At 43.0% G+C, this 22069-nt stretch overlaps 1 protein-coding gene across 1 annotated transcript in view; it reads left to right on the forward strand.

The window, feature by feature from the left end:
• Positions 1-13083, forward strand: part of LOC124624930 (turripeptide Pal9.2-like) — an 81878-nt gene extending 68795 nt beyond the window's left edge. The window contains exon 3 of the mRNA XM_047149139.1: positions 11245-13083. Coding sequence (XP_047005095.1) covers positions 11245-11378 — 134 coding nt within the window. The 3' untranslated portion in view covers positions 11379-13083. The remainder of the gene's footprint in view (positions 1-11244) is intronic.
• The last annotated feature ends 8986 nt before the right edge of the window (positions 13084-22069 follow it).

The raw sequence follows: 22069 nt of genomic DNA on the forward strand, positions 1-22069 counted from the left end.
ATCACCATGGCCGGAAAAAGATACTGCACGGGACTAACGACGACTGAAGAGAATCGTTTGACGTGACAGAAGTGCAACCCTTCCGCAAATTGCTGGGCCGTCGACAAGTGTCAAGGTGCGAACCATTCAATGAAACATCATCGATATCGGCTTGATGACTGCACGACGCAAAGCTTTACGCCTCACCTGAGCCCGTCAGGACCGACATTGAACTGTTGATGACTGGAAATATGTTGCCTGGTCGGACGAATCTCGTTTCAAATTGTATCGAGCGGATGGGCATTTACGGGTATGGAGACAACCTCATTAATCCATGGACCCTGCATGTCAGCAGGGGACTGTTCAAGCTGGTGGAGGCTCTGCAGTGACGTGTAGCGTGTGCAGTTGGAGTGATATGGGACCCCCGATACGACTAGATACGACTCTGACAGGTGACACGTACGTAAGCATCCTGTCTGATCACCTGCATCCATTCATGTCAATTGTGCATTCCGACGGGCTTGGGCAATTCCAGCAGGACAATGCGACACCCCACACGTCCAGAATTGCAGCAGAGTGGCTCCAGGAGTTAAACATTTTCGCTGGCCACAAACTCCCCAGCCATGAACATTATTGAGTATATCTGGGGCAGGCAGAATACGGCGCTGCGGTCGGCAACGCCCATATGAGACAAGGAGTGTCTGGCGCAGTTGTTAGATCGGTTACCGCTGCTACAATGGCAGGTTATCAAGCCCTGCAGGATTCATGGTGTCAATTCCCTCCAGCACTACCTCAGACATTAGTCGAGTTGATGCCACGTCGTATTGCGGCACTTCTGCGTGCTCACGGGGGCCCTGCACGATATTAGGCAGGTGTACCAGATTCTTTGGCTCTTCATTGGACAATGAATTTCCCTCTAAGAACGAGTTGACCTAAATTTCACAAGGAACGCATTCTTGCACCGCCATGGTATCGACTCTGCAAATAACGTCGCACGAGACAGAAAGTAGACGGCATGGAAAGCTGACACAGGCGTAGGTCATTCATACTTGCCTTTGAGCTGTTCTGTATAATATCCCGGCTGGGTTAGGTATATGACAATTTTGGGAGAGTGACGTCATTTAGCCGGCCGAAGTGGCCGTGCGGTTAAAGGCGCTGCAGTCTGGAACCGCAAGACCGCTACGGTCGCAGGTTCGAATCCTGCCTCGGGCATGGATGTTTGTGATGTCCTTAGGTTAGTTAGGTTTAACTAGTTCTAAGTTCTAGGGGACTAATGACCTCAGCAGTTGAGTCCCATAGTGCTCAGAGCCATTTGAACGATTTGACGTCATTTAGTGTTCATCATATGCTTTCAAAGTGGTGAACCACTATTTGTCTTGGTGGAAAGCGAGAGCACTCGTATCACCAGAGTGGAAAGAACACTTCGACGTGTAACGTGACTAATATGCGAACAGCCCTTCAGCTGATCGTTGTAGTTAGTCGACGTCGGAAGGGCAGGAGGCATGAAATAAGCGTGATTTTTGACGCCCGTGCCATAGGTGCTCAGAATTATTGAGCCCTTTCAGAAAACATACAATGACAACAGAACTGTGTAGGCTTTTGCGGCGGGAGACAGTTACCATGGAAGTTTTCTGCGTATGGTATTACGTCATATTGTAAAAGACTATCACTCATGAAACCAACGTTTCGGCCGCAGTTACAGTGACATTCTTCTGGGTCTACTACTATGGGAAAGGCAAACAAGCCATGATTGCAAAATACTGACATGAATTACTTGTAAAAGAATGCAAAAACTAGTGGAAGTGGACATCAGGGAAAATCTGTTTGGGTTCTAGAGAAATGAAGGAAATCGCGAGGCAGCACTAATCCTACGATTTACCATAGAAGATGAGTTGATGAAAGGTAAATATACGTTAGGAGACGAGGAACACAACTCTTCAGTGTATATGGAGACAGTTTCTATCATAATGTTTATAGTGCATCATTTTCATGCCAATGAGCAATGGGAAATCTATTATCTCTTGTCACATGTACACGATGCCACCTTTCACTACTAAAAGTATTACGTATTGAAACTTGCCCGCGAAAGGCAAAGGTCCCGAGTTCGAGTCTCGGTCGGGCACACAGTTTTAATCTGCCAGGAAGTTTCATATCAGCGCACACTCCGCTGCAGAGTGAAAATCTCATTCTATTACGTATTGAATAAGATTATCTCTCTTTGTGACATAAAACAGTGGTATATGACAACCCGAAAGACAGGTCATGTGAAAGTTAAAGTTTTTGTAATCTAAAACTTCCTGGCCGATTAAAATTGTGTGCCGGGCGGAGACTCGAACTCTGGACCTTTACCTGGAGCAGTCGAGCACTATATTGGCTCAGTTACGCAAGCACGACTTACAATTCCTTCTCACAGTTTTACTTCCGTCGGTACCTCATCTTCTACCTTCCAAACATCACGGAAGCTCTTCTATGAAACTTGCGGTACTATCACTTCTGGTACAAAGGATATTACGGACACATGGCTCAGTCACAGCCTGGGGGACGTTTCCAGAATCAGTTGTTCACTCCGCAGCGGAGAGTACATCGATATGGTACTTCCTGGCAGATTAACACTGTTTAATATGTTTCATTGTCATCAACTTTATATCATGTTTCTCTGACTTGTGAAAACAAATCGCTTGTGGTTTTATTGAAAGAGATGGTCCAAAATTTAAGTTAAATTACATAGGAAAACTTCGGAAAACGTGAACCAGTCCGACCAGATAGCGATTCGATAAACGACCAGTGACCATATAATTGTAATACGTTTACGTAACAAAGATAACAGTCTCGAATTTTAGTGCCTCTACCTGATCTATGTACAAAGAAACTTGTTATAGAGTGTGGAAATGTCGAGCAAGATCCTTTCATGGGTGTTACTAAATATCGAAATAGAATTTATGTAACCTTTCGCAACATAAGCTGTGAGCCCCCAGCTAATCAGACCTTTGACCGTAGGTCAATGAAAAAACGGTAGTAATCTCAAAGTCTCGAAAGTTCGAAGTCTAAGTGTCACGTTTTTTAGTCTATGTTTATCCGAGTAGAAAAGCAATTTGTTCCTTAACATCACACGGGCACATTGAAACTGGACTCTAAAACTAGTGAAAACGTAAAGAATAACACCATCACTTCTGCGCTTCTATAGGACCCAAGCTTAGCAAGGATCAAATATTTATTGAATAACACAATTTTTTGTACCTTGGCTGCAACTTTTCCATTTAACTATAACATACAGGACTTTACGCTTTCCATCCGTTTCGAACTGTCTCATACATCGAAAGCGAAAGACAAGCGATAGAGCATCACAGTGCGCTTGTGGAAGTAATCATAAAGTATCATCTGGATAAAAGTTACGTAATAAATATACTGGTGAGCAACCGTTAACGATGAAAGGAATTTTCGCATGATGTGCCACTGTCAAATAACATATGTCGATGAAAGTTGGACAAACACAGAGAGAACCGCTGCGATATAGTACACAACATAACCGAAGTCCGCAACTCATGATATAGTGGTTAGCGTTGCTGCCTCTGGGCCAGTTGATTAAACAAGTCTGAACCACAAAGAAAGAAGAGGCAGACCATCTACCTCTGAAACAGCAGTAATCGCCAGAGGTGGAGGCGTTGGTGCTCAAAGACCAGAGTATCATAGCCGAGGCAAGGCAGTAGTGAGAAAAGTGATCAGTCATGGACCAGTTTTCAACAGCTTGCACTGCACTTTGAACATGAACCGATTTGGTTCCGCGATTGCTCAATATCCATTCAAATGGTTCAAATGGCTCTGAGCACTATGGGACTTAACATCTATGGTCATCAGTCCCCTAGAACTTAGAACTACTTAAACCTAACTAACCTAAGGACAGCACACAACACCCAGCCATCACGAGGCAGAGAAAATCCCTGACCCCGCCGGGAATCGAACCCGGGAACCCGGGCGTGGGAAGCGAGAACGCTACCGCACGACCACGAGATGCGGGCTCAATATCCATTCAAAAGGCCTGGGGAACGGAGGCAGTAGCAGAAACGTATCAGTTGCGTCAGGCCAATCCCCCTGACTCTTTAACCCGATTAATCGCCATGGACGAGTAATTTTTTTTATTCTAGTATCCCGAGAGAATGGAGCAAGGCAAGCAGTGCTAACAGGTGGATTCAGCAAAGTCGAGAAAGGCGAAGACCCAACCACTAACGCTCGAGGTGACGCTGAATATTTCTCTGGGACTGCCATGGTGCGGCGCTAAGGGAAGAATCGCCACAAGAGGATACTACCGATGTTTCCCGACGAGGTTAAGGTAGAGCTGTCAGGACGAAGCGTCGTATACAGCTGTCGAAAGGGATGTTTGTTCCCAAGAAACGCCCAACTCATTCCGCACAGTGACATAATCACACGTGATTCTTCTTTGGGCTAAGAAATTTTGTATTCCCTCTCCCGTCCAGTTTTCTCTCGACATGGCATACAGTTACTTTTCTTCATCTTTTCTCAAATAAAAAAAGCTTTGTGTTGCAAGCATTTCCAGAGAGAGGACTGCAACAGTTCCTGATTAGGCAAAATGCAGACATTTACGAGAGGGTGCTGTGCTAATAAGTCATCAGCTTTTTGTATTTAATATGGATGTGGATTAATTTTGATGTTTTGGCATTAAACGTTGTTCTTTATATTTTATGTGATAGTATGTACGCAGACTGAAGCGGCGAATGAAAATTTGTACCAAAGCCAGGATTCGAGCTCGGGCCGCCTGCTCACTGGGCATATGTGCTGTGCTAACCGCTACGCCACCCTGGCACAGTGGCTTTACACAACTGCAAGGACTACTCTAGCACGCCTCCTCAATTCAAATTCCCATTAACGCCTCAGCTCACTTAGTATTTCCCCTAAACTCGAACAAAATTGCAGGGGCTCTCCAACTCTATTGGAATACCACCTCACCATCAAACGAAATGGGGGATCATGCCTGAAAACCAGGCATAGGTGCTTACGGCATGCTGTTGGAATTTAGGGAGAATACCAAATGAGCTGAGGCATGAATGGGAATTTGGTTTGGGGGGTTAGGGGTGCTAGGGTAGTCCACGAAGATGTGCAAAGCCCTCGAACCAGGATGCCGTAATGATTAGGACGTCTGAGTAGGAGATTCAGGTTCTAATCCCGGCTGGGTACGAATTTTCATTTGTCGCTTCAGTTTGTGTATATACATCATAGATGTTCAAAAATGGTTCAAATGGCTCTGAGCACTATGGGACTTAACTGCTAAGGTCATCAGTCCCCTAGAACTTAGAACTACTTAAACCTAACTAACCTAAGGACATCACACACATCCATGCCCGAGGCAGGATTCGAACCTGCGACCGTCGCGGTCGCGTGGTTCCAGACTGTAGAGCCTAGAACCGCTCGGCCACACCGGCCGGCCACCATAGATGTCTGAGACTTGAAAAGATTTCCGAAACCATATAGTTTCATTTGATATATGATAGTAACTGCGTGCCAGTAACATTCATTTTTATTTTTATGTGTAGGCTTGAAGTGAACATGGCTCAAGAAAGTAGAAAATTCGCAGTGAAAGAGTCGTGTTGTGAGTAACTGTATATATTTTTAAACGGTACATAGCCAAACAAATTTATGATAATGTGTCGGTACATTGGGTGGTAACTGCCTTCTTATTTCACTACCAATAATTCGGTTGCTACATTTAAAAGAGAGCATTTCTGCATAAGATAAAGAGCGTTCTTAAAGGCCAGCTCAAGTCAAAGTTCTGGAAAGTGTGGATGCTGTTCATTGCATGATCCTGAATTGTCGAAGGATATAGCAGAGCCTCTGGGCAAATTGATTATTCATAATACTTTGGATATAAGAAAGCTCTCAGCCAAACAGGTTCCCAAATGTTTCAATACAGACCAAAAGCGTGGGCGAATAGTTACTCCACAGACCATTTTAGTCCACTTTTGTCGTAATCCACTCGAGTTTTTGCATGATCTTGTCACCACGGATAAAATATGGAAGTACAATTTCGATCCAGAGACTAAAGAATACCATGTCCAAAAAAGTTCAGAACACAAAGATCAACAGAGTACTTAATCACTACTTACAACGCGGTAAAACCATGACGGCAAAGTACTATGTGGAACTTCTCAACGACCATAAACGACAATTCGTCTCAAACATCGAAGATAGCTGAGAAAAGGGATCTTATTTCTGCAGTACAATGCCCCTCCTCATAAGGCGGTCACCACGTAACAAAAATTGGCAGGTCTTCACTTTGAAATCCTCAGGAATCTACTCTATTCACCAGTACTGTCCCAGTTCAACTATTATCTGTTTCCAAATCTCAACAAACATATCAACGGAAGACGACTTCTGAACATTGACGAAGGCTGTAGATGAGGGGTTTGCACCATGACCGAAATCTTTTGTAGTTACAGAAGCTGGAACAAAGATGACAAGGGTGTTGAGGTCAAGCGGGATGATGTTTCTTAAATTTTTTTTTCAAACCATAACAACATTCTTAGAGGTTATCACCACAATCCCGTTCTGTAAGGATCTCCGGCAAGTCCTACGTCGGTGGAAAAAAGTGTCGCATAGTGGTGCTAATATGTGGAGGAACGCAACACCATCATCGTTTCGTGATCACATCCTCATGTTTTCAAGATGAAAATTAAAACCTTATGACTACCCCTCGTGTAGCATCAATCCTGTCTAAAGTCATGGGACATGGGTTCATATCCTCTATTTATTCCGGACTTACACTATCTGAGCAGAGGGATCTGGACAGCCCTATGTAATGCAGAATTCACAGCTAGATGCCACGAAAGGCGCAACGGCCAGTATAAAAGCAGAGTTCAGTGACATCGGACGTAAACGAGCCATTGGATTTCACCTGAGTAACGAATCCAGCAGGTACATTTCAAAGCTTCTACAGCTGCCCAAGTGGACTATTGACGACGTTATTGTGAAGTGGAAATCCGAAGGAACAACGGATGGCCGGCCGAAGTGGCCGTGCGGTTAAAGGCGCTGCAGTCTGGAACCGCAAGACCGCTACGGTCGCAGGTTCGAATCCTGCCTCGGGCATGGATGTTTGTGATGTCCTTAGGTTAATTAGGTTTAACTAGTTCTAAGTTCTAGGGGACTAATGACCTCAGCAGTTGAGTCCCATAGTGCTCAGAGCCATTTGAACAACGGATGCTACAGCAAGACGAGGCAGACCTCATGTACTGAGCGACGGGAAGAGTCGAGCGCTGCAGTCAGTGAGTGTGAAAAACTGCGTAAAGTCGCCGGAAGGAAACATTCGTTAGTTCGAAAGTGCGACCAACGGTTCAGCTAGCACAGTGACTGTAAGTAGGGAGTTAAAAAGAATATGGTACAATGGTCGAGATGCTCCTCGTAATCCAAACTTTTCTGTAGTCAATGCTAATTGCTACTTGGTGCGATGTAAAAGGAGGCACATATCTGCAGTCAAACGACGCTTGAGGCCGTGTACACAGCGACTCTACTGGACAGTGGATGACTGGAAATGAGTGATTTCGAGTGATGAACCACGCTATTCCCTGCGGAAATCTGGGGAAGGGTGTGGATTTACTGAGTGCCTGCAGAACGTTATCTGGTATCATGTGTATTGCCCAATGTGAAGTATGGAGGAGGCAGTGTTACGGTACAGAGACGCTTTTCGTCGTTAAGGTGTGGTTGTAGCCTATCCTCGATGTTATTCAATCTGTATATTGAGCAAGCAGTAAAGGAAACAAAAGAAAAATTCGGAGTAGGAATTTAGTGGATCAAATGGCTCTGAGCACTATGCGACTTAACTTCTGAGGTCATCAGTCGCCTAGAACTTAGAACTAGTTAAACCTAACTAACCTAAGGACATCACACACATTCATGCCCGAGGCAGGATACGGCCTGCGATCGTAGCGGTCACTCGGCTCCAAACTCTAGGGTCTAGAACCACACGGCCACTCCGCCCGGCAGTAGGAATTAAAATCCATGGAGAAGAAATAAAAACTTTGAGGTTCGCCGATGACATTGTACTTCTGTCAGAGACAGCAAAGGACCTGGAAGAGCAGTTGAACGGAATGGACAGTGTGTTGAAAGGAGGATATAAGATGAACATCAACAAAATTAAAACGAGGATAATGGAATGTAGTCGAATTAAGTCAGGTGATGCTGAGGGAACTAGATTAGGGAATGAGACACTTAAAGTAGTAAAGGAGTTTTGCTATTTGGGGAGCAAAATAACTGATGATGGTCGAAGTAGAGAGGATACAAAATGTAGACTGGCAATGGCAAGGAAAGCGTTTCTGAAGAAGAGAGATTTGTTAACATCGAGTATAGATTTAAACGTCAGGAAGTCGTTTCTGAAAGTATTTGTGTGGAGTGTAGCCATGTATGGAAGTGAAACATGGACGATAAATAGTTTAGACAAGAAGAGAATAGAAGCTTTCGAAATGTGGTGCTACAGAAGAATGCTGAAGATTAGATGGGTCGATCACATAACTAATGAGGAGGTATTGAATAGAATTGGGGAAAAGAGAAATTTGTGGCACAACTTGACAAGAAGAAGGGATCGGTTGGCAGGACATGTTCTGAGGCATCGGTGGATCACCAATTTAGTATTGGAGGGCAGCGTGGAGGGTAAAAATGGTAGAGGGAGACCAAGAGATGAGTACACTAAGCAGATTCAGAAGGATATAGGTTGCAGTAGGTACCGGGAGATGAAGAAGGTTGCACAGGATAGAGTAGCATGGAGAGCTGCATCAAGCCAGTCTCTGGACTGAAGACCCCCCCCCCCCCCCCCTCTGAACAACAACGAGGTGTGGTCCTCTTACTACGATTAAGGAAACGCTAAATGCAGAAGGATATGAATACATTTTACAACACTGTGTACTGCGTACAGTAGCGGAACATTTCGGAGACAATCATAGTTTGTATCACCATATCAGTGCACCCTGTCATAAAACAGCATGTATGAGGCGATGGGCTGCGCGGAATTAGCCGAGCGGTCTAGGGCGCTGCAGTCATGGACTGTGCGGCTGGTCCCGGCGGAGGTTCGAGTCCTCCCTCGGGTATGGGTGTGTGTGTTTGTCCTTAGAATAATTTAGGTTAAGTAGTGTGTAAGCTTAGGGACTGATGGCCTTAGCAGTTAAGTCTCATAAGATTTCATACACTTTTTTTTTTTTTTTTTTTTGATGCGATGGTTTGTGGACAACAATTTTCCCGAAGTGAAATGGTCTGTAAAGAGTCCTGACCTGAACACAGTGGAACAACTCTGGGATGAGTTAGAATGTCTACTTCGCTCCAGACTCCAGCGTCCCAGAAACCTTCTCTGGTTTCCACTCTTGACCGTAATGGGCAGGCATCCCTTCGCAGACATTCTGGTACCTCATTGACAGTGTTCCCAGCAGTGTTCAAGTTGTCATAAGTGCCAATGGTGAACGTACTCGATGTTAAAGTCTCCGGATACCCTCGATGAGATGGGAGGATATTTCTGTGTGTGTGACAAAGTCAGAGAGAGAGAGAGGGAGAGAGAGTCCTGTCTTGTGGAAAGGGAAGCCCAGGATGGTTTGCCATGGACGGCAACAAAGCTGGGCGTAGAATATCGTCGACGTTCCGTTGTGCTGTAAGGGTGCCACAGATGAGAACCAAAGGGGTCCTGGTATGGAATGAAATGGCACCTTAGACCATCAGTCCAAGTTGCCGGGCCATAGAGTGGGCGACGGTCAGGTTGGTACCCCACTCCTGTCTGGGGAGTCTACAGACACGTCTTCGGCCAGGAATCTCACTGACTGGAGTAGAATTGTCCTCGATGACGAATCCCACTTCGAGCTGAGCCCTGATGAACAGCAAAGCCGTGTCTGAAAACTTCTGGACAGTAGTGGGATACCAACCTCACAACCAGCAGTGACCCCTTTTATCGTCATCCAGGTAAGTTTGCAGCACAGCGGTACGTCGACGATATGGTACGCCCCGTTTTGTTGCTTTTCATAGCAAGCTGTCCTGGGCTTACATTTCCGTAAGACAGTGCTCCACCGCAAGCTGTGAAAGTTTCTACTGCTTATCTGCGTGCTTGCTAAATCCTATCTCGGCAGAACCTGGAACGATATCCCTCAGGAGGATATCCAGCAACGCCGTCAACGAGCGCCAAACTGAATAACTGCTAGCATAAGTGCCGCAGGTGGGCCAATGCGTTATTGACTTGCTCAGTTTGTGAAGCTCTTTGTTTTGAATAAAAATCATCCAATTTTTCTGAAGTTGTTACCAATTGTATGTTCTAACAATACCACCACTTGAAAAGTAGGTTAGAAACCAGATTAATAATGTTGCTCACGCACCATATGTTCGCTTTATCGGGCAACAACAAAGTTATTGACTGTGGATGGTATCGCCAGAATGGAAATAATGAAGTCACTGTAAAAAAGTCATTGGTTTTGACACTTACCTTGAATGGATTCCCGCGTAGATTTCGTCGAAGATGTTATGGCTCATCTTGTTCATTCTAGGGTGATTGCACTTTGACTGCTAGAAGATCCAGATCTGTATTTTAGCAATATTTGAAGACCTAACAAATTCGTTTTTCAGGAAATTCTTAATGATCAAACAATCCCAGATCAGAACAATGGTATAGTAGAAATAATTTTTGACTTGGTGTTCACGATCCACATTTTTATTAAACTTCTTGTAAATTCACATATACTTCTTCTTAATTGTCACATCATCAAGAGAACAGTTTTGTATCAGTCTTCATATATTTAATTTCCACTTTAACCAAACACAAGACAAGACTGTTCTTCTACAAAGCGAAATAACAACAACTTAACTTCTGCAAAGTGAAACGAAGACTGCTCTGTGCGCATTCGCGCCAAAACGGTTACAAGTAGGTCAAAGATTATGACAGGCTCACTGAGATGAATACACACAAGAACCATATCACTGTAATATATCGATACATCGGAGTACCTATACATTAATAAAACCAAATGTGAATATTGTCACAGAAATATGTCTGTTACTTTGCAGAAAAGTAGTACGATATTACTGGTATCGAGAACTACGGTTGGAGTGCCGTAATGGTCACGTAAATAAAGAACCATGTCTATACATGAACATCACATCTACCGATTTCCATCCTATTCGGATATTTCCTTGGCGGGGCGTCGAGTTTTCTTTTTTTTTTTTTTTCTTTTTTCTTTTCTTAGACTGTAGATAGTAAGCATTGTCTGACCGTGTGCTTTGTTTTTACTGTTCCAGACTACGTGGTGATCAGGCGGGGGGAGTGCACCAAAGCAGACCAGGCGGCCACTCACAACAGCAGGAAGCCGCAGCGCAACAACAAGCTGAGAGGTCGCCGCAGCCTGCGATGGCTCTTGGGCCGACGGGCCTAGGCCTAGGGTGGGCCCGTTCAGCTGAGCGCCGTGGCCTCGGGCTGGCGGCCGCAGCCAGGCTGTTCCCGCCCGCACACACCACACACCACACCGCTATCATTCACGCGCTGTCTACTCAGCGAGTAGCCTATCTCACATCCCATATTACACTCGACGGTAATTGTCTGACATGAATTCTTCGCCGTGCAGTCACAGACTCAGAACTCTCCTCTCGCGTTGTCAGTTTTGGCGCACTTCGGCACTTGAACAGCTATCGAATCTAATCTGAAATTGCGCCTAGGCTTTCGATGTTTGCGGATGCTCGGCTGCGTGATTGTTCTAGGATCTACAAAAGCGATTATTTCACAAGCCTTTTACAACGAAAGAAAAACGTACGGCAGGATAAAAGATCACCCGAGCATTAAATCACTTCCTGTACTTGAAATCCATCGTCGTTTTATTCGCAAATGACAAAACAGTACGAATTTTCGCACTTTTTTCTTAGGGGCAACACAATGATGTTTATCAATTGAAACTACAAGTTGCTTTAACCAGTCACAATTTATTTTTGTTTCCACTAAGGATTCCGAATGGTTACACCGCCACAATCTGAGGGATGTATGTCAGTCGGTGATGGATGTACGTATTGTATGTATGACTTTTGGGAAACTTGACACTGTCTTTCAGTGCTCGCAGTTTCCTTTCCCTGTCGCGTTCGCTGCGTATACAAAGTCCCGTATACTGAACTGAGCGAAGACACGCGGAAGATTGTATTAACTGTTGCACTTTTGTCGATACAAATTTAGCGGTAGTTTACTTGCTTCGTTAACTACAATTTGAGGGTTCAGTTTGTAGAAACCATACCTTAACGTACAAAATATCCAGAGAATTAGACATAAGGGAAAGCGCTGAATTATGCTACACCTACACCATCATTCGTGCTTCATTATAAGTTTCCTCGACGGAAACAATGAGACAAAAATTGTTTTGTGAAAGAGATTGTGAACCTAAAACAAAACTATGCACAAAAGTAATTTGCGCTTTGAAAATTAAGTAGTTCACGCGACTTCAGCCACCGCTGTGTCCACGTGAAGATGCAGGAAAGCTTAGGCGCAATGTTACAAAACGGACGTGTGTCAACAGTGTAGTGGAATAGCAATAATTTTAGCACTTACTATTAGTTATTATCAGTGAATTCATTGTAATAAATTGACTGTTTGCAATCATCAAGTATAACCTCACCAAGAACGAAATATTATTTATCTGTGAAAGCAAGATTTGACAGAAACTGTAGTTGGTTCTTATCACATATGTTAAAACATATTATTGATGAAAGTCTTCTTTGCAACTACAAATTTTGCGTCATAGAATAGAATCATCATTGTTCTGAACGCTTTTGAATGGTACACGATCAAATACCATTCCAACAATCGTATAGAGACAATTTTTGTAAGTCATACCATTTCTTTAGTACGAATGTTTATACTTCATATTGAAATTTTACTAACGTAACCAGTTTTCTGTAACGACAACGGCGATTATGACAGTTTACTCGCAATACATATGACATATATATTTTGTGCAATTTGTTGATATTTTCTCCTACAGTCTAAACACACATATTTTTGCAGTTCTACTATTATACTCGTATCTCTGGTATCTTTCTGTGAAATGCTGAAAACATTTTACAGCTTGTAAAGAATACAATAAAATATTTCACTGAAAACAAATTTTATTACTAATAAAGTGAAGATGTTGCATGGGGGCTTAATTAAAAAGGAAATATATGCAATAATGCAATTACTTTAGTAGCTGTGTGTCCGGTTACGAAATCTCGTAACCGGTTGGCCCTGAGTAATATTAGCACGCAACCTGACTGCATAAAATAAAAATAAAGAATGACAAGAAATTTCCATTAACACAATTGATTAATTAAGTCCCCTGCAACTATAAAAGCTACGAAACAACAAAGCACAAGTGTAACTGTTCTGTGTGTGGTAGTGTGACTCAACGTACATGTATCTGGCACGGTTCTTCCTCAATACGACTAGATATTTTAAACACCATTTACAATGAACTAATTGAAAAACCAGAAATACTATAATTGCTCATAGAACCCAGAATTACAAGACTAATACATGAACACGAGCCAGATGCTTTGTTGACTGAACCTGTGACCAAGAGGCATTGTCATTAAAGAAATGTGAAATAATTTTTTTTTTTTACCTCAGTATACATTGACGAAAAATACACTGTGATCATTGCAACATCTTCCATCAATACATTACACCAACCGAACAGCATCTACTCTCTCGCCCAACAGAACAACAACTGCACTCGACATCCTCTGAACTAGTACTACTTTCAACATCCTCTCAACAAGTACTGCCCACGGCAACCTCTGTACTACTACTGCACCGATGGAGGTGGCGGAATAATAATCTTTGGCGCAATCTCTGGCGCTGTGACTCAGTGTAGCCACCTTTCAATGTTCGCACCGATTCCTACAAGACTCTTAGGTTTGTCTTACTTTGTCTTTTGATACGCGAAGAATGAGTATTGTAGAAGGTTACAGGTGTTTAACGCTTCTGATGGTCTCCTTTTTCACCCAAAAAGCAAGTCACTTACATCTTGGTGCTACATATATCATTGACAACGATTTTATAAAAATATGTTAAAATTCTAGGGACGTTATTAGGGAACAAAATCATCCTTCCAGAATGAAATTTTCACTCTGCAGCGGAGTGTGCTCTGATATGTAACTTCCCGGCAAATTAAAACTGCGGAGGACCGAGGCCCGAATTCGGGTCCCGAGTTTGGAATCTCGGTCCGGCACACAGTTTTAGTCTACCAGGAAGTTTCAAAATCATCCTTTTTTCCAAAAACATTTCTGAATATGAGAAAACTGTCAATTTCTGTTTTAGGCAACAGAATATTTAATAAAGTAAATAAACTGATTTCTATCAATATACGAAGTTATCGAACTGAATACTCACGACATGGATAATCGAAAAGGAAATTCAACTGGACGAAGATGCTGGCAAAACTTAATGCTGTATGAAAATAAAAGAATTAGTGTCACGTATGTTTTGAGTGTTGTGAAAACGTAAAAGGAAATTAAAGTTCGTGATTAGCACAGCGGAATATGTGCACAAAAAAATACACTTTTTGGTCAATATGTACCTCCAAATGCTACACAATTTTCAGTCGAAGCCTCAAGATATATTCATTGTTTGCGAAAGAATTTTCGTACGAGATTGTTCCATACTTTATCTCTGACATAGCATCAAATTAAACAAATTTCTGTTCATCTGCTGGCAGCCTTCCGATAGAATGGACGCAATTGAGCGATTGGGGTGTGGTGTGTGTGTGTGGGTGTGTGTGTGGGGGGGGGGGGGGGAGGGGAGTAAGAAAACCAGTAGTAGTAACAACTGGGCTTTGCTGAACACGCAACATGATTACTCTTCCTCTTCCTGTTCTCCACTGTTAATACAGATCTAACAAATATTTGTTGTGGCAATTATTTGGTGAAAGTCTCTTTCACTTAATCGTCATCACCAAAAGCTGTCAGGTGTGGGGTGCTCAAGCTTACAAGGAGGTAGTTGAAACTGCTTCCACTTAAATTCAAGATTAACGTTGCTTAGAGACCGGGAATTATCTGAAAACCAAGAGCACTTGGTAATAACTCCCCATCGTTTATTGTAGATTGTCGGGCAGAACATTTGTGTTGCATATTACACTACACACTCGTATTGCTGATGGTTCCTCATTGAGAAAAGTTCACTACCAGCGCTGCATCATGTTTCAGAATGTGTGCGAATGAATTACGCACATAAAAGACTGGCTTCATTACTTCTTTCTTTATCACGACGAGTGTACCTATCCAATGACTAGTGTTTGCTTACGTTGACTGAATGTCACAGTCCTTCTTCGTTTCCGGAAACAATGACTCCACAAACTTTAGCTTTTTTTCTGAGACAGAAAAACCTATTCAGCCTCCTGAGGTTACTCTACTCTGTACCTATCAAGTCGAGTACAGACTAAACTGTACCCTAGTTGCGTCGGTATATTGTCGTTCATTTTTAGGAATTTACTCACTTACATCAGTGAGCTTAAACCGAATTATAATGTGGCTCAACTTGAAACAGCTGTGTAAAAGACAGACTGCGGTATGTGTGTCAAAAGGGTGTATAGATTTCATAACTAATAAAGCAGTTCATTCTATGTGGTCCGACTGAAGCTACTAAATGAAACAGGTTCTTGACTCAAATTTCTTTGCTCTATTCTCTCATTACCAATACACATGCTGCTACTAGGTCCGCGCAACTACACAGACCCTACATATGAACATGTACTTGCAGCCGGCCGCTATGGTCAAGCGGTTCTAGGCGCTTCAGTCCGGAACCACGCTGCTGCTACGGTCGCAGGTTCGAATCTTGCCTCGGGCGTGGATGTGTGTGATGTCCTTAGGTTAGTTAGGTTTACGTAGTTCTAAGTATAGGGGACTGATGACCTCAGTTGTTAAGTCCCATAGTGCTTAGAGCCATTTGAACCATTTGTACTTGCACGTTTTTTTCACTATTCTGTTCACGTACATAGGGTGTTCTCTCGCTAGTAGCCAGTATAAGTATAGAACTTGCGATTAGCCGTCCAAAGAACTGGAAATTTAACTGATCAATAAATAGCTGAATATGTCACACGAAGTTTGTCAATTTCGAACCCTCGCACGACGCTACACACTCCATCAACATTCATCAATGTGATTTTTCTGAAACGTGACTGCATACTGTACCACGCGCAAATATTTAGCCCATCAGAAGAGTCACAAGTTTCACTAAACATCCCAAAACGTCTGGAAACGTCTTTTACACGGGATCTCTGTTTTTGAACTACTCAGCTTCTCAGCAAAAAAATTTCGCAAAACTACTACGACGCTACTAAAACCAAACCAACGATCAAATCTTTCAGGCTCGCACGCGAGTATCTCTCCTGATTCCGGAATGCCCTATTATTTTCTTCTCTAAATCACTAGAACATTCTGTCGGTAATCAGCGTTATAGCTCTTCGCCCATCAGTGTTTTGAGTGGTAAGGTAACGAAGCAATCCAAAGGTTCATAAAAAGAGAGAGAAAAGAAAGGAAATATCATGTGAGGTGGCGCAGTGATTACCACACTAGACTCGCATTCGGAAGAACGACCGTTCCAACCCACGTCCGTCATCCCGATTTAGGTTTTTCGTAATTTCCTTAAATCGCTCCAGGTAAATGCGGGAATGGTTTTTTCGATAGGACAGGGCCGATTTCTCCACATCCTTGAACAGTCCGAACTTATGGTCACTCTCTAATGACCTCGATGTCGACGGGATGTTCACCCCAATCTTTGATCCTGCCCTAAAAATAAAATTTAGTCATGCCACAGATGTCTAGATAAAAGCAAAAACATAGCTAATGCAAAACCCTACTCCTAACTGGTGAATACAACATTTATTCGAACGCTACCGCTTGATCCTCGCTGCACTGGCAAGCTTGGCAAGGTCACCTGCATACTTTGTGTCTCAGATCGTGATATAAACTGCACCGTGTGCTTGCCATACAATGCACACCTAAAAATAATGACCTGAAAACTGATCTGGGAATGTTTGGGAAGGTGCGGCAACTGTTCCAGCTGCCTTTCTTTTTTGTCTAGCATTCGCTGATGATCTTGCAATATTCACAGATAACAATGAAACTGCATTAAAGCAAATCGAGGTCCTGAAAGTGAAGACTGAAAAGGTAAGAATGTAGATCTCTTTCTAGCAAAAAGAAAATATGTCAAACCATGAGGATGCATCAAAAAAAATATTACGACAAAAAATGATGAGGTCAAGACAGATCACAAACTCATATATCTTGGGAACAGGACACAGGCAAATGGCGTAGAGAAAGAAGCTCATGAACAGAGAAATCGAAAGATGACTACAGCGTTTCGGGAGACTGGAAATGTCTACAATAAATTGTACCTATTACGTAACGTAAAAGTTAGACATTACAACACTGTCATCAAACCGGAAGCCTTACACGCTTCAGAATAATTGTTCATGTATCGGAATGGTGCACTAGAAAATATCAAGACACTAGATTCATGAATCAACATATAGATCCTAGGATCCAATAAGGCAGAAGAAAGCTAAGATTGTGGATTAGCCAAGAGGTCTAATACCTTTCCATCATAGTACATCACATGAAGGAAGGCCAACTGAAATTTTACGGCCATAACAAAAGAATGTCGGATACCTGACAAACTAAACAGATCCTGGAGTACATAGAAAGCATTAAGAACGTTAAGCGGATTACCGAAGTCAGAAATTACCTCAATGACGCTTACATAGCAGACTCAGATATACTAGACAGACAAAGGTTTAACTGCAAAGTCCTGAAGTGGAAAGTGAGCCAAGAGGTCGAGAAATTCAAAACAAGAACATCTTGGTCGTAAGAAACGAAAAGGTTGCATAGGGAGAAGATGGAAGAATTGTGGCGCCTGAGAAAATCTCACGTGAGGTAGACTCTTCGCTTGGTCGTCTAGCAGCCTAGACGCATATTATAATAATAATAGTAATAATAATAATAATAATCCGTCTAGGACTGCTTTTACCCCATCACGCGCCTTCCAACATGTGAGATAGTGGAATTCCTAGATGATACTGAGGGTAGGAAATACCTAGGTCAGATCAAAACTGTTTAACGATAGGAACCTTTCAACAGGAAACTTTACCCACTTGGTGACCAGAAGTATCAGTGGCATAGGAAGATCGCAGATCTGAACGTCGGAGAAGGTGGACACATTACAGTCAACGCCACAGAGCGCCTGTTTCCCTTGTTTGGGGCGACTTGAGACTATAACTGATCTCTATTGTTGAGTCGTTCTTTATTACAGCTGTTAGAGTTGTAAAACACACATCCATTTAAATTGCGAAGTTAGCGAAAGAGTTTACGGAAAGCAGACATTGCCTGGAGGGCGTTACGACAGCTTTGGAGCTGCCGCTACTGGTAACAGCTTACTAGCAGGTAGCTACCCTGCAAACTGCGCCCAGTGAAATTTGTAGCCAGAATAGACCGAGAAAACGTCCACTAATCCCCCAGTCCGAATGCCACAACTCGTCTGGAAGGTAGGCTACACAGTATACAGATGAAGAGGACTGGAGATGTTCGAACAAGAACACTAATGTCAATTTTTTGCTAGTGGACGTGACCATAATTTATTTTAGTTTCCGTCGGACGCGGTCACGTCATCTCACTCCAGGCTTACGGAGAGTTCCCGGTAGACCAAGACTCCATGGATGGCAGGTAGGCCGTGACTTAGTGAGCAGATAGTTTGCAGGTATACAATTTCACAGATTTTTGTATGGACTCAAACTCCACTGGGCGCAGTTATAACATTCGCAGGCCGGCAGTGATGGGCAGGCTTCCAGACGGCGTCACACTGGGTCACCCTAACCAGCATCCGCCATACAGCAGTAGCATGCAACGTCTTCAGCTCACACTGCAAGTTATTTGGTTATCCCAAAGTCAACGAAAGCTCCGGCGCCACCTACCAAAACTTCCAACTCGTGAGTGGACATGGTATGATCCTATGATATTAATGCTCTCATTATGCGCCGCAACCGCACTCACTAAACTCGAGCTCAATCTAATCAAGCGCAGAACAGAGCTACATGTGCAGTTTAGCAACAGTACTTCTCCTTACACCTAAACCTCCATGTGTCAGACACTCAGATTGGTACCAAACGTCGTGTGTCGATAGAGTATCAACCAAAACTCCGATTTTGTTCGTACCATGTGCTGTTGTCCAGCCGAACGGGCGTAAACGGTAATCAAAAGCAACACCGAAGCACAAGAAAAGCGCGTCTGTCAGTAATTGTCTTACAGCTCCCACGGGAGTTGGTTGTGGCAGTGTATGGCAGTGTATGGGAGAAGATTTTCCTGTCATGTAAAAGGAATTTTCAGATTTTGTAGCAATGTTCTTTTGGCAGCCTGCTTTCGCTTCGTTAGCTGAAAGCAGCAAATCTATAGAGAGCATTTCTATAGGCAGGTGTGGTGTTCTGTCGGACATGTGCGACAGATCACCTCACCTATCTATACAAATGTACTCTGTAGCTTTGCTACTTTCAGCTAACGAAGCGAAAGCAGGCTGCTAAAAGAAAATAGCTACAAAATGCGAAAAGTTCTTTCACAATGCAGTAAAATCTTCTCCCATCTAAAAACACAACAGTTAAAAATAATTCTCGTCAGTGGGTCAAAACGCGGGGATTCAGTATAACGATCACACCTTCAACCAGCTTATTCACACGTGATCTACAATACAGTAACTCACAGATACGCTTTTCTTGTGCTCCGATGTTCTGGTGTTACTTTTGATTACCGTTTACACCCGTTCTGCTGGACGACAGCAGAGTCTGGTACCATTCTGAGTGTCTGACATCTGGAGCTTTGGGTGTTAGAAGTCACACACCTGATAGTTGAAAAACAGCAATATGCAGTTATTGTAAGGAGCCTGATATCAAAACGAACAATGAGTAAGTCAGAGAAATCGTTGCTCAAATTACACGCAATTATAAAATAATTTTTCTGGCCTAGTTTTACCGGACTTTCTGGACAAATTTTTTGCAAAGTTGCTTTCAAATACTGTTCATAAAATGCATTAATTTTAAAATTAGTATCTCTCTCCATTTTTACCCCACTCCGTTCCACCTCTTTAACGTAATTCTTAAAACATTGCACCTTAGGAACAGTTACTAAGCCTCACCGACTCCTATGAACATGTCTTAGCGGTGTATGGGGCTACACTGTGAAACGTGGTTAGATAGTGCACTAACAACGGGATAAACCTTTTGTTTCCACCTTGATCATTTTCAAATTTTCCAAATCTTCTAAGTTTATAAGCCCCCTAATGTTCTGATGAAGCAATAAAATTCACTTTTCGGGAAACTGCTAAATATATTCTGACCCTGCTCTGTTCTATTTCAAGACTAGCAAGCACTAAGAACAAATTGTGACTTCCTGCCTCCAGTAATCACAACGTTTTTTGCTAGTGTGTTTGAGCACCTTCGCCATCCATCCCCTTTCTCTTTTAGCAACAGACTCAGTTAATCTATGTTTCTCTGTCTATTCAAGTGCCGGCCATTATTGGTTTGTATCTCCCCATATTCCAATTACAACAACAGGCACAGTATAAAAAGGAAACTCTAGCTGCAATAAAAAGCAATCTACACAGCTATATGTTTACATGGCTGACAGCTGAAGTAACAGAGAGCTGCTCAAGGCACTGTTAAATATGAAACATATGAAAGGGTGGTTACGCGCGTGCGTGCGTGCGTGCGTGTGTGTGTGTGTGTGTGTGTGTGTGTGTGTGTGTGTGAGAGAGAGAGAGAGAGAGAGAGTTGGTGCTGCAGCTACTGTTATTACACCAAAGTCATATTTAATGGCTTAGTATAATTCGTTAACAGCGATGTTTCCTGCTAAAACAAAAACCGACCAACTATCGTCGCCTCCATCGAAATAGGGGTCTTAGGATGGGGACGCTCTTATTACTAATGCGTTGAAACGTGTTGGAAACTGGAAAATATCGCACCACAATTGAAAAACAAAGGTTTCAATTAGGTACGTGATTGTTACTACCGAGTAAGCAATGCATGAAAAGGAATGATTGTCATGACTCAAACTCTGACTTCGCCAACTCACAACCCAGTTGTCACCTAACCCCCGTGCTACACAGCATATCAGTCAGACACTATTGTCTATCCATTTTCATCAATCTCAGTTTAACCAGGTACGGACTTACCATCAAAAGCAGCAATAACTAAAGCTCTATGTTAAATAATCTGTTATGTGGATAACATTTAACTATAAGACTCAACAGAAACACAGATGGACAGCCACCTACAGTCAGTAGAAATGTTGGCTAAATCATAGCCACGTCATTCAGCCAGCAAGATGCATTAGGAACACAAGGAAAGCCAAGAAGCTATGTTGGGTTACAGATGGAAACGTAACTGAACGTATGAATGACTATAGCACCTGCTAATGTTTGTGTCCCCTTTAAGGGAGACGGCTGGTGCAGAAACCATGAAACGAAGCGTTAGAAGTACATGTTTCAGCAAAATTCGATTTGGAAATTGTTAGCCGCATGTGAACTCTTTTGATTGTCGAAGAGGTTGCCTATTCCACAGGCGCTTAGGTATCGGTGAATGGCCTCTCTTCATACAGGGACATTTTTAAGCTACCGAAGGAAGATGCGGAAGTGGGACGGAGGATATTGCCAAGTAAGAGGATCTTAGAAGGATCCAATGCCGTTTATTCACACACATTTAAATGTCCCCCTATCCGCCTCCCACAACACGCTACAGGAGTTCGCAAAACAGGAGAGCTGAAAAAGCATAAACACGATTTGCTGGTTCGGGTCATGTTTAAACTTCTTCGAATGGTGTTGGACCGTCCGTAACAGTTCTACAACGCATACCAGTGCAAAAATTGTGGCCGTGTTATACATCAACGGGCGACATCACATTCAATGGGGTTGCAGCCCCACGATATCTATGAGAAGGGCTGAATCGTCCGTGGGATGTCAGCAGTATCAAAGGTTGTCAAGAACATCGTCCTCTTGCTCATCGCAATGCGGACCGTCATTGTCGACGGTGAAATGTGCGTAAATGAACGCCCCAAAGGAAGAGATAGTTTC

This window comes from Schistocerca americana, chromosome 1 (assembly GCF_021461395.2).
Source record: "Schistocerca americana isolate TAMUIC-IGC-003095 chromosome 1, iqSchAmer2.1, whole genome shotgun sequence".
NCBI classification, from domain to species: Eukaryota; Metazoa; Arthropoda; class Insecta; order Orthoptera; family Acrididae; genus Schistocerca; species Schistocerca americana.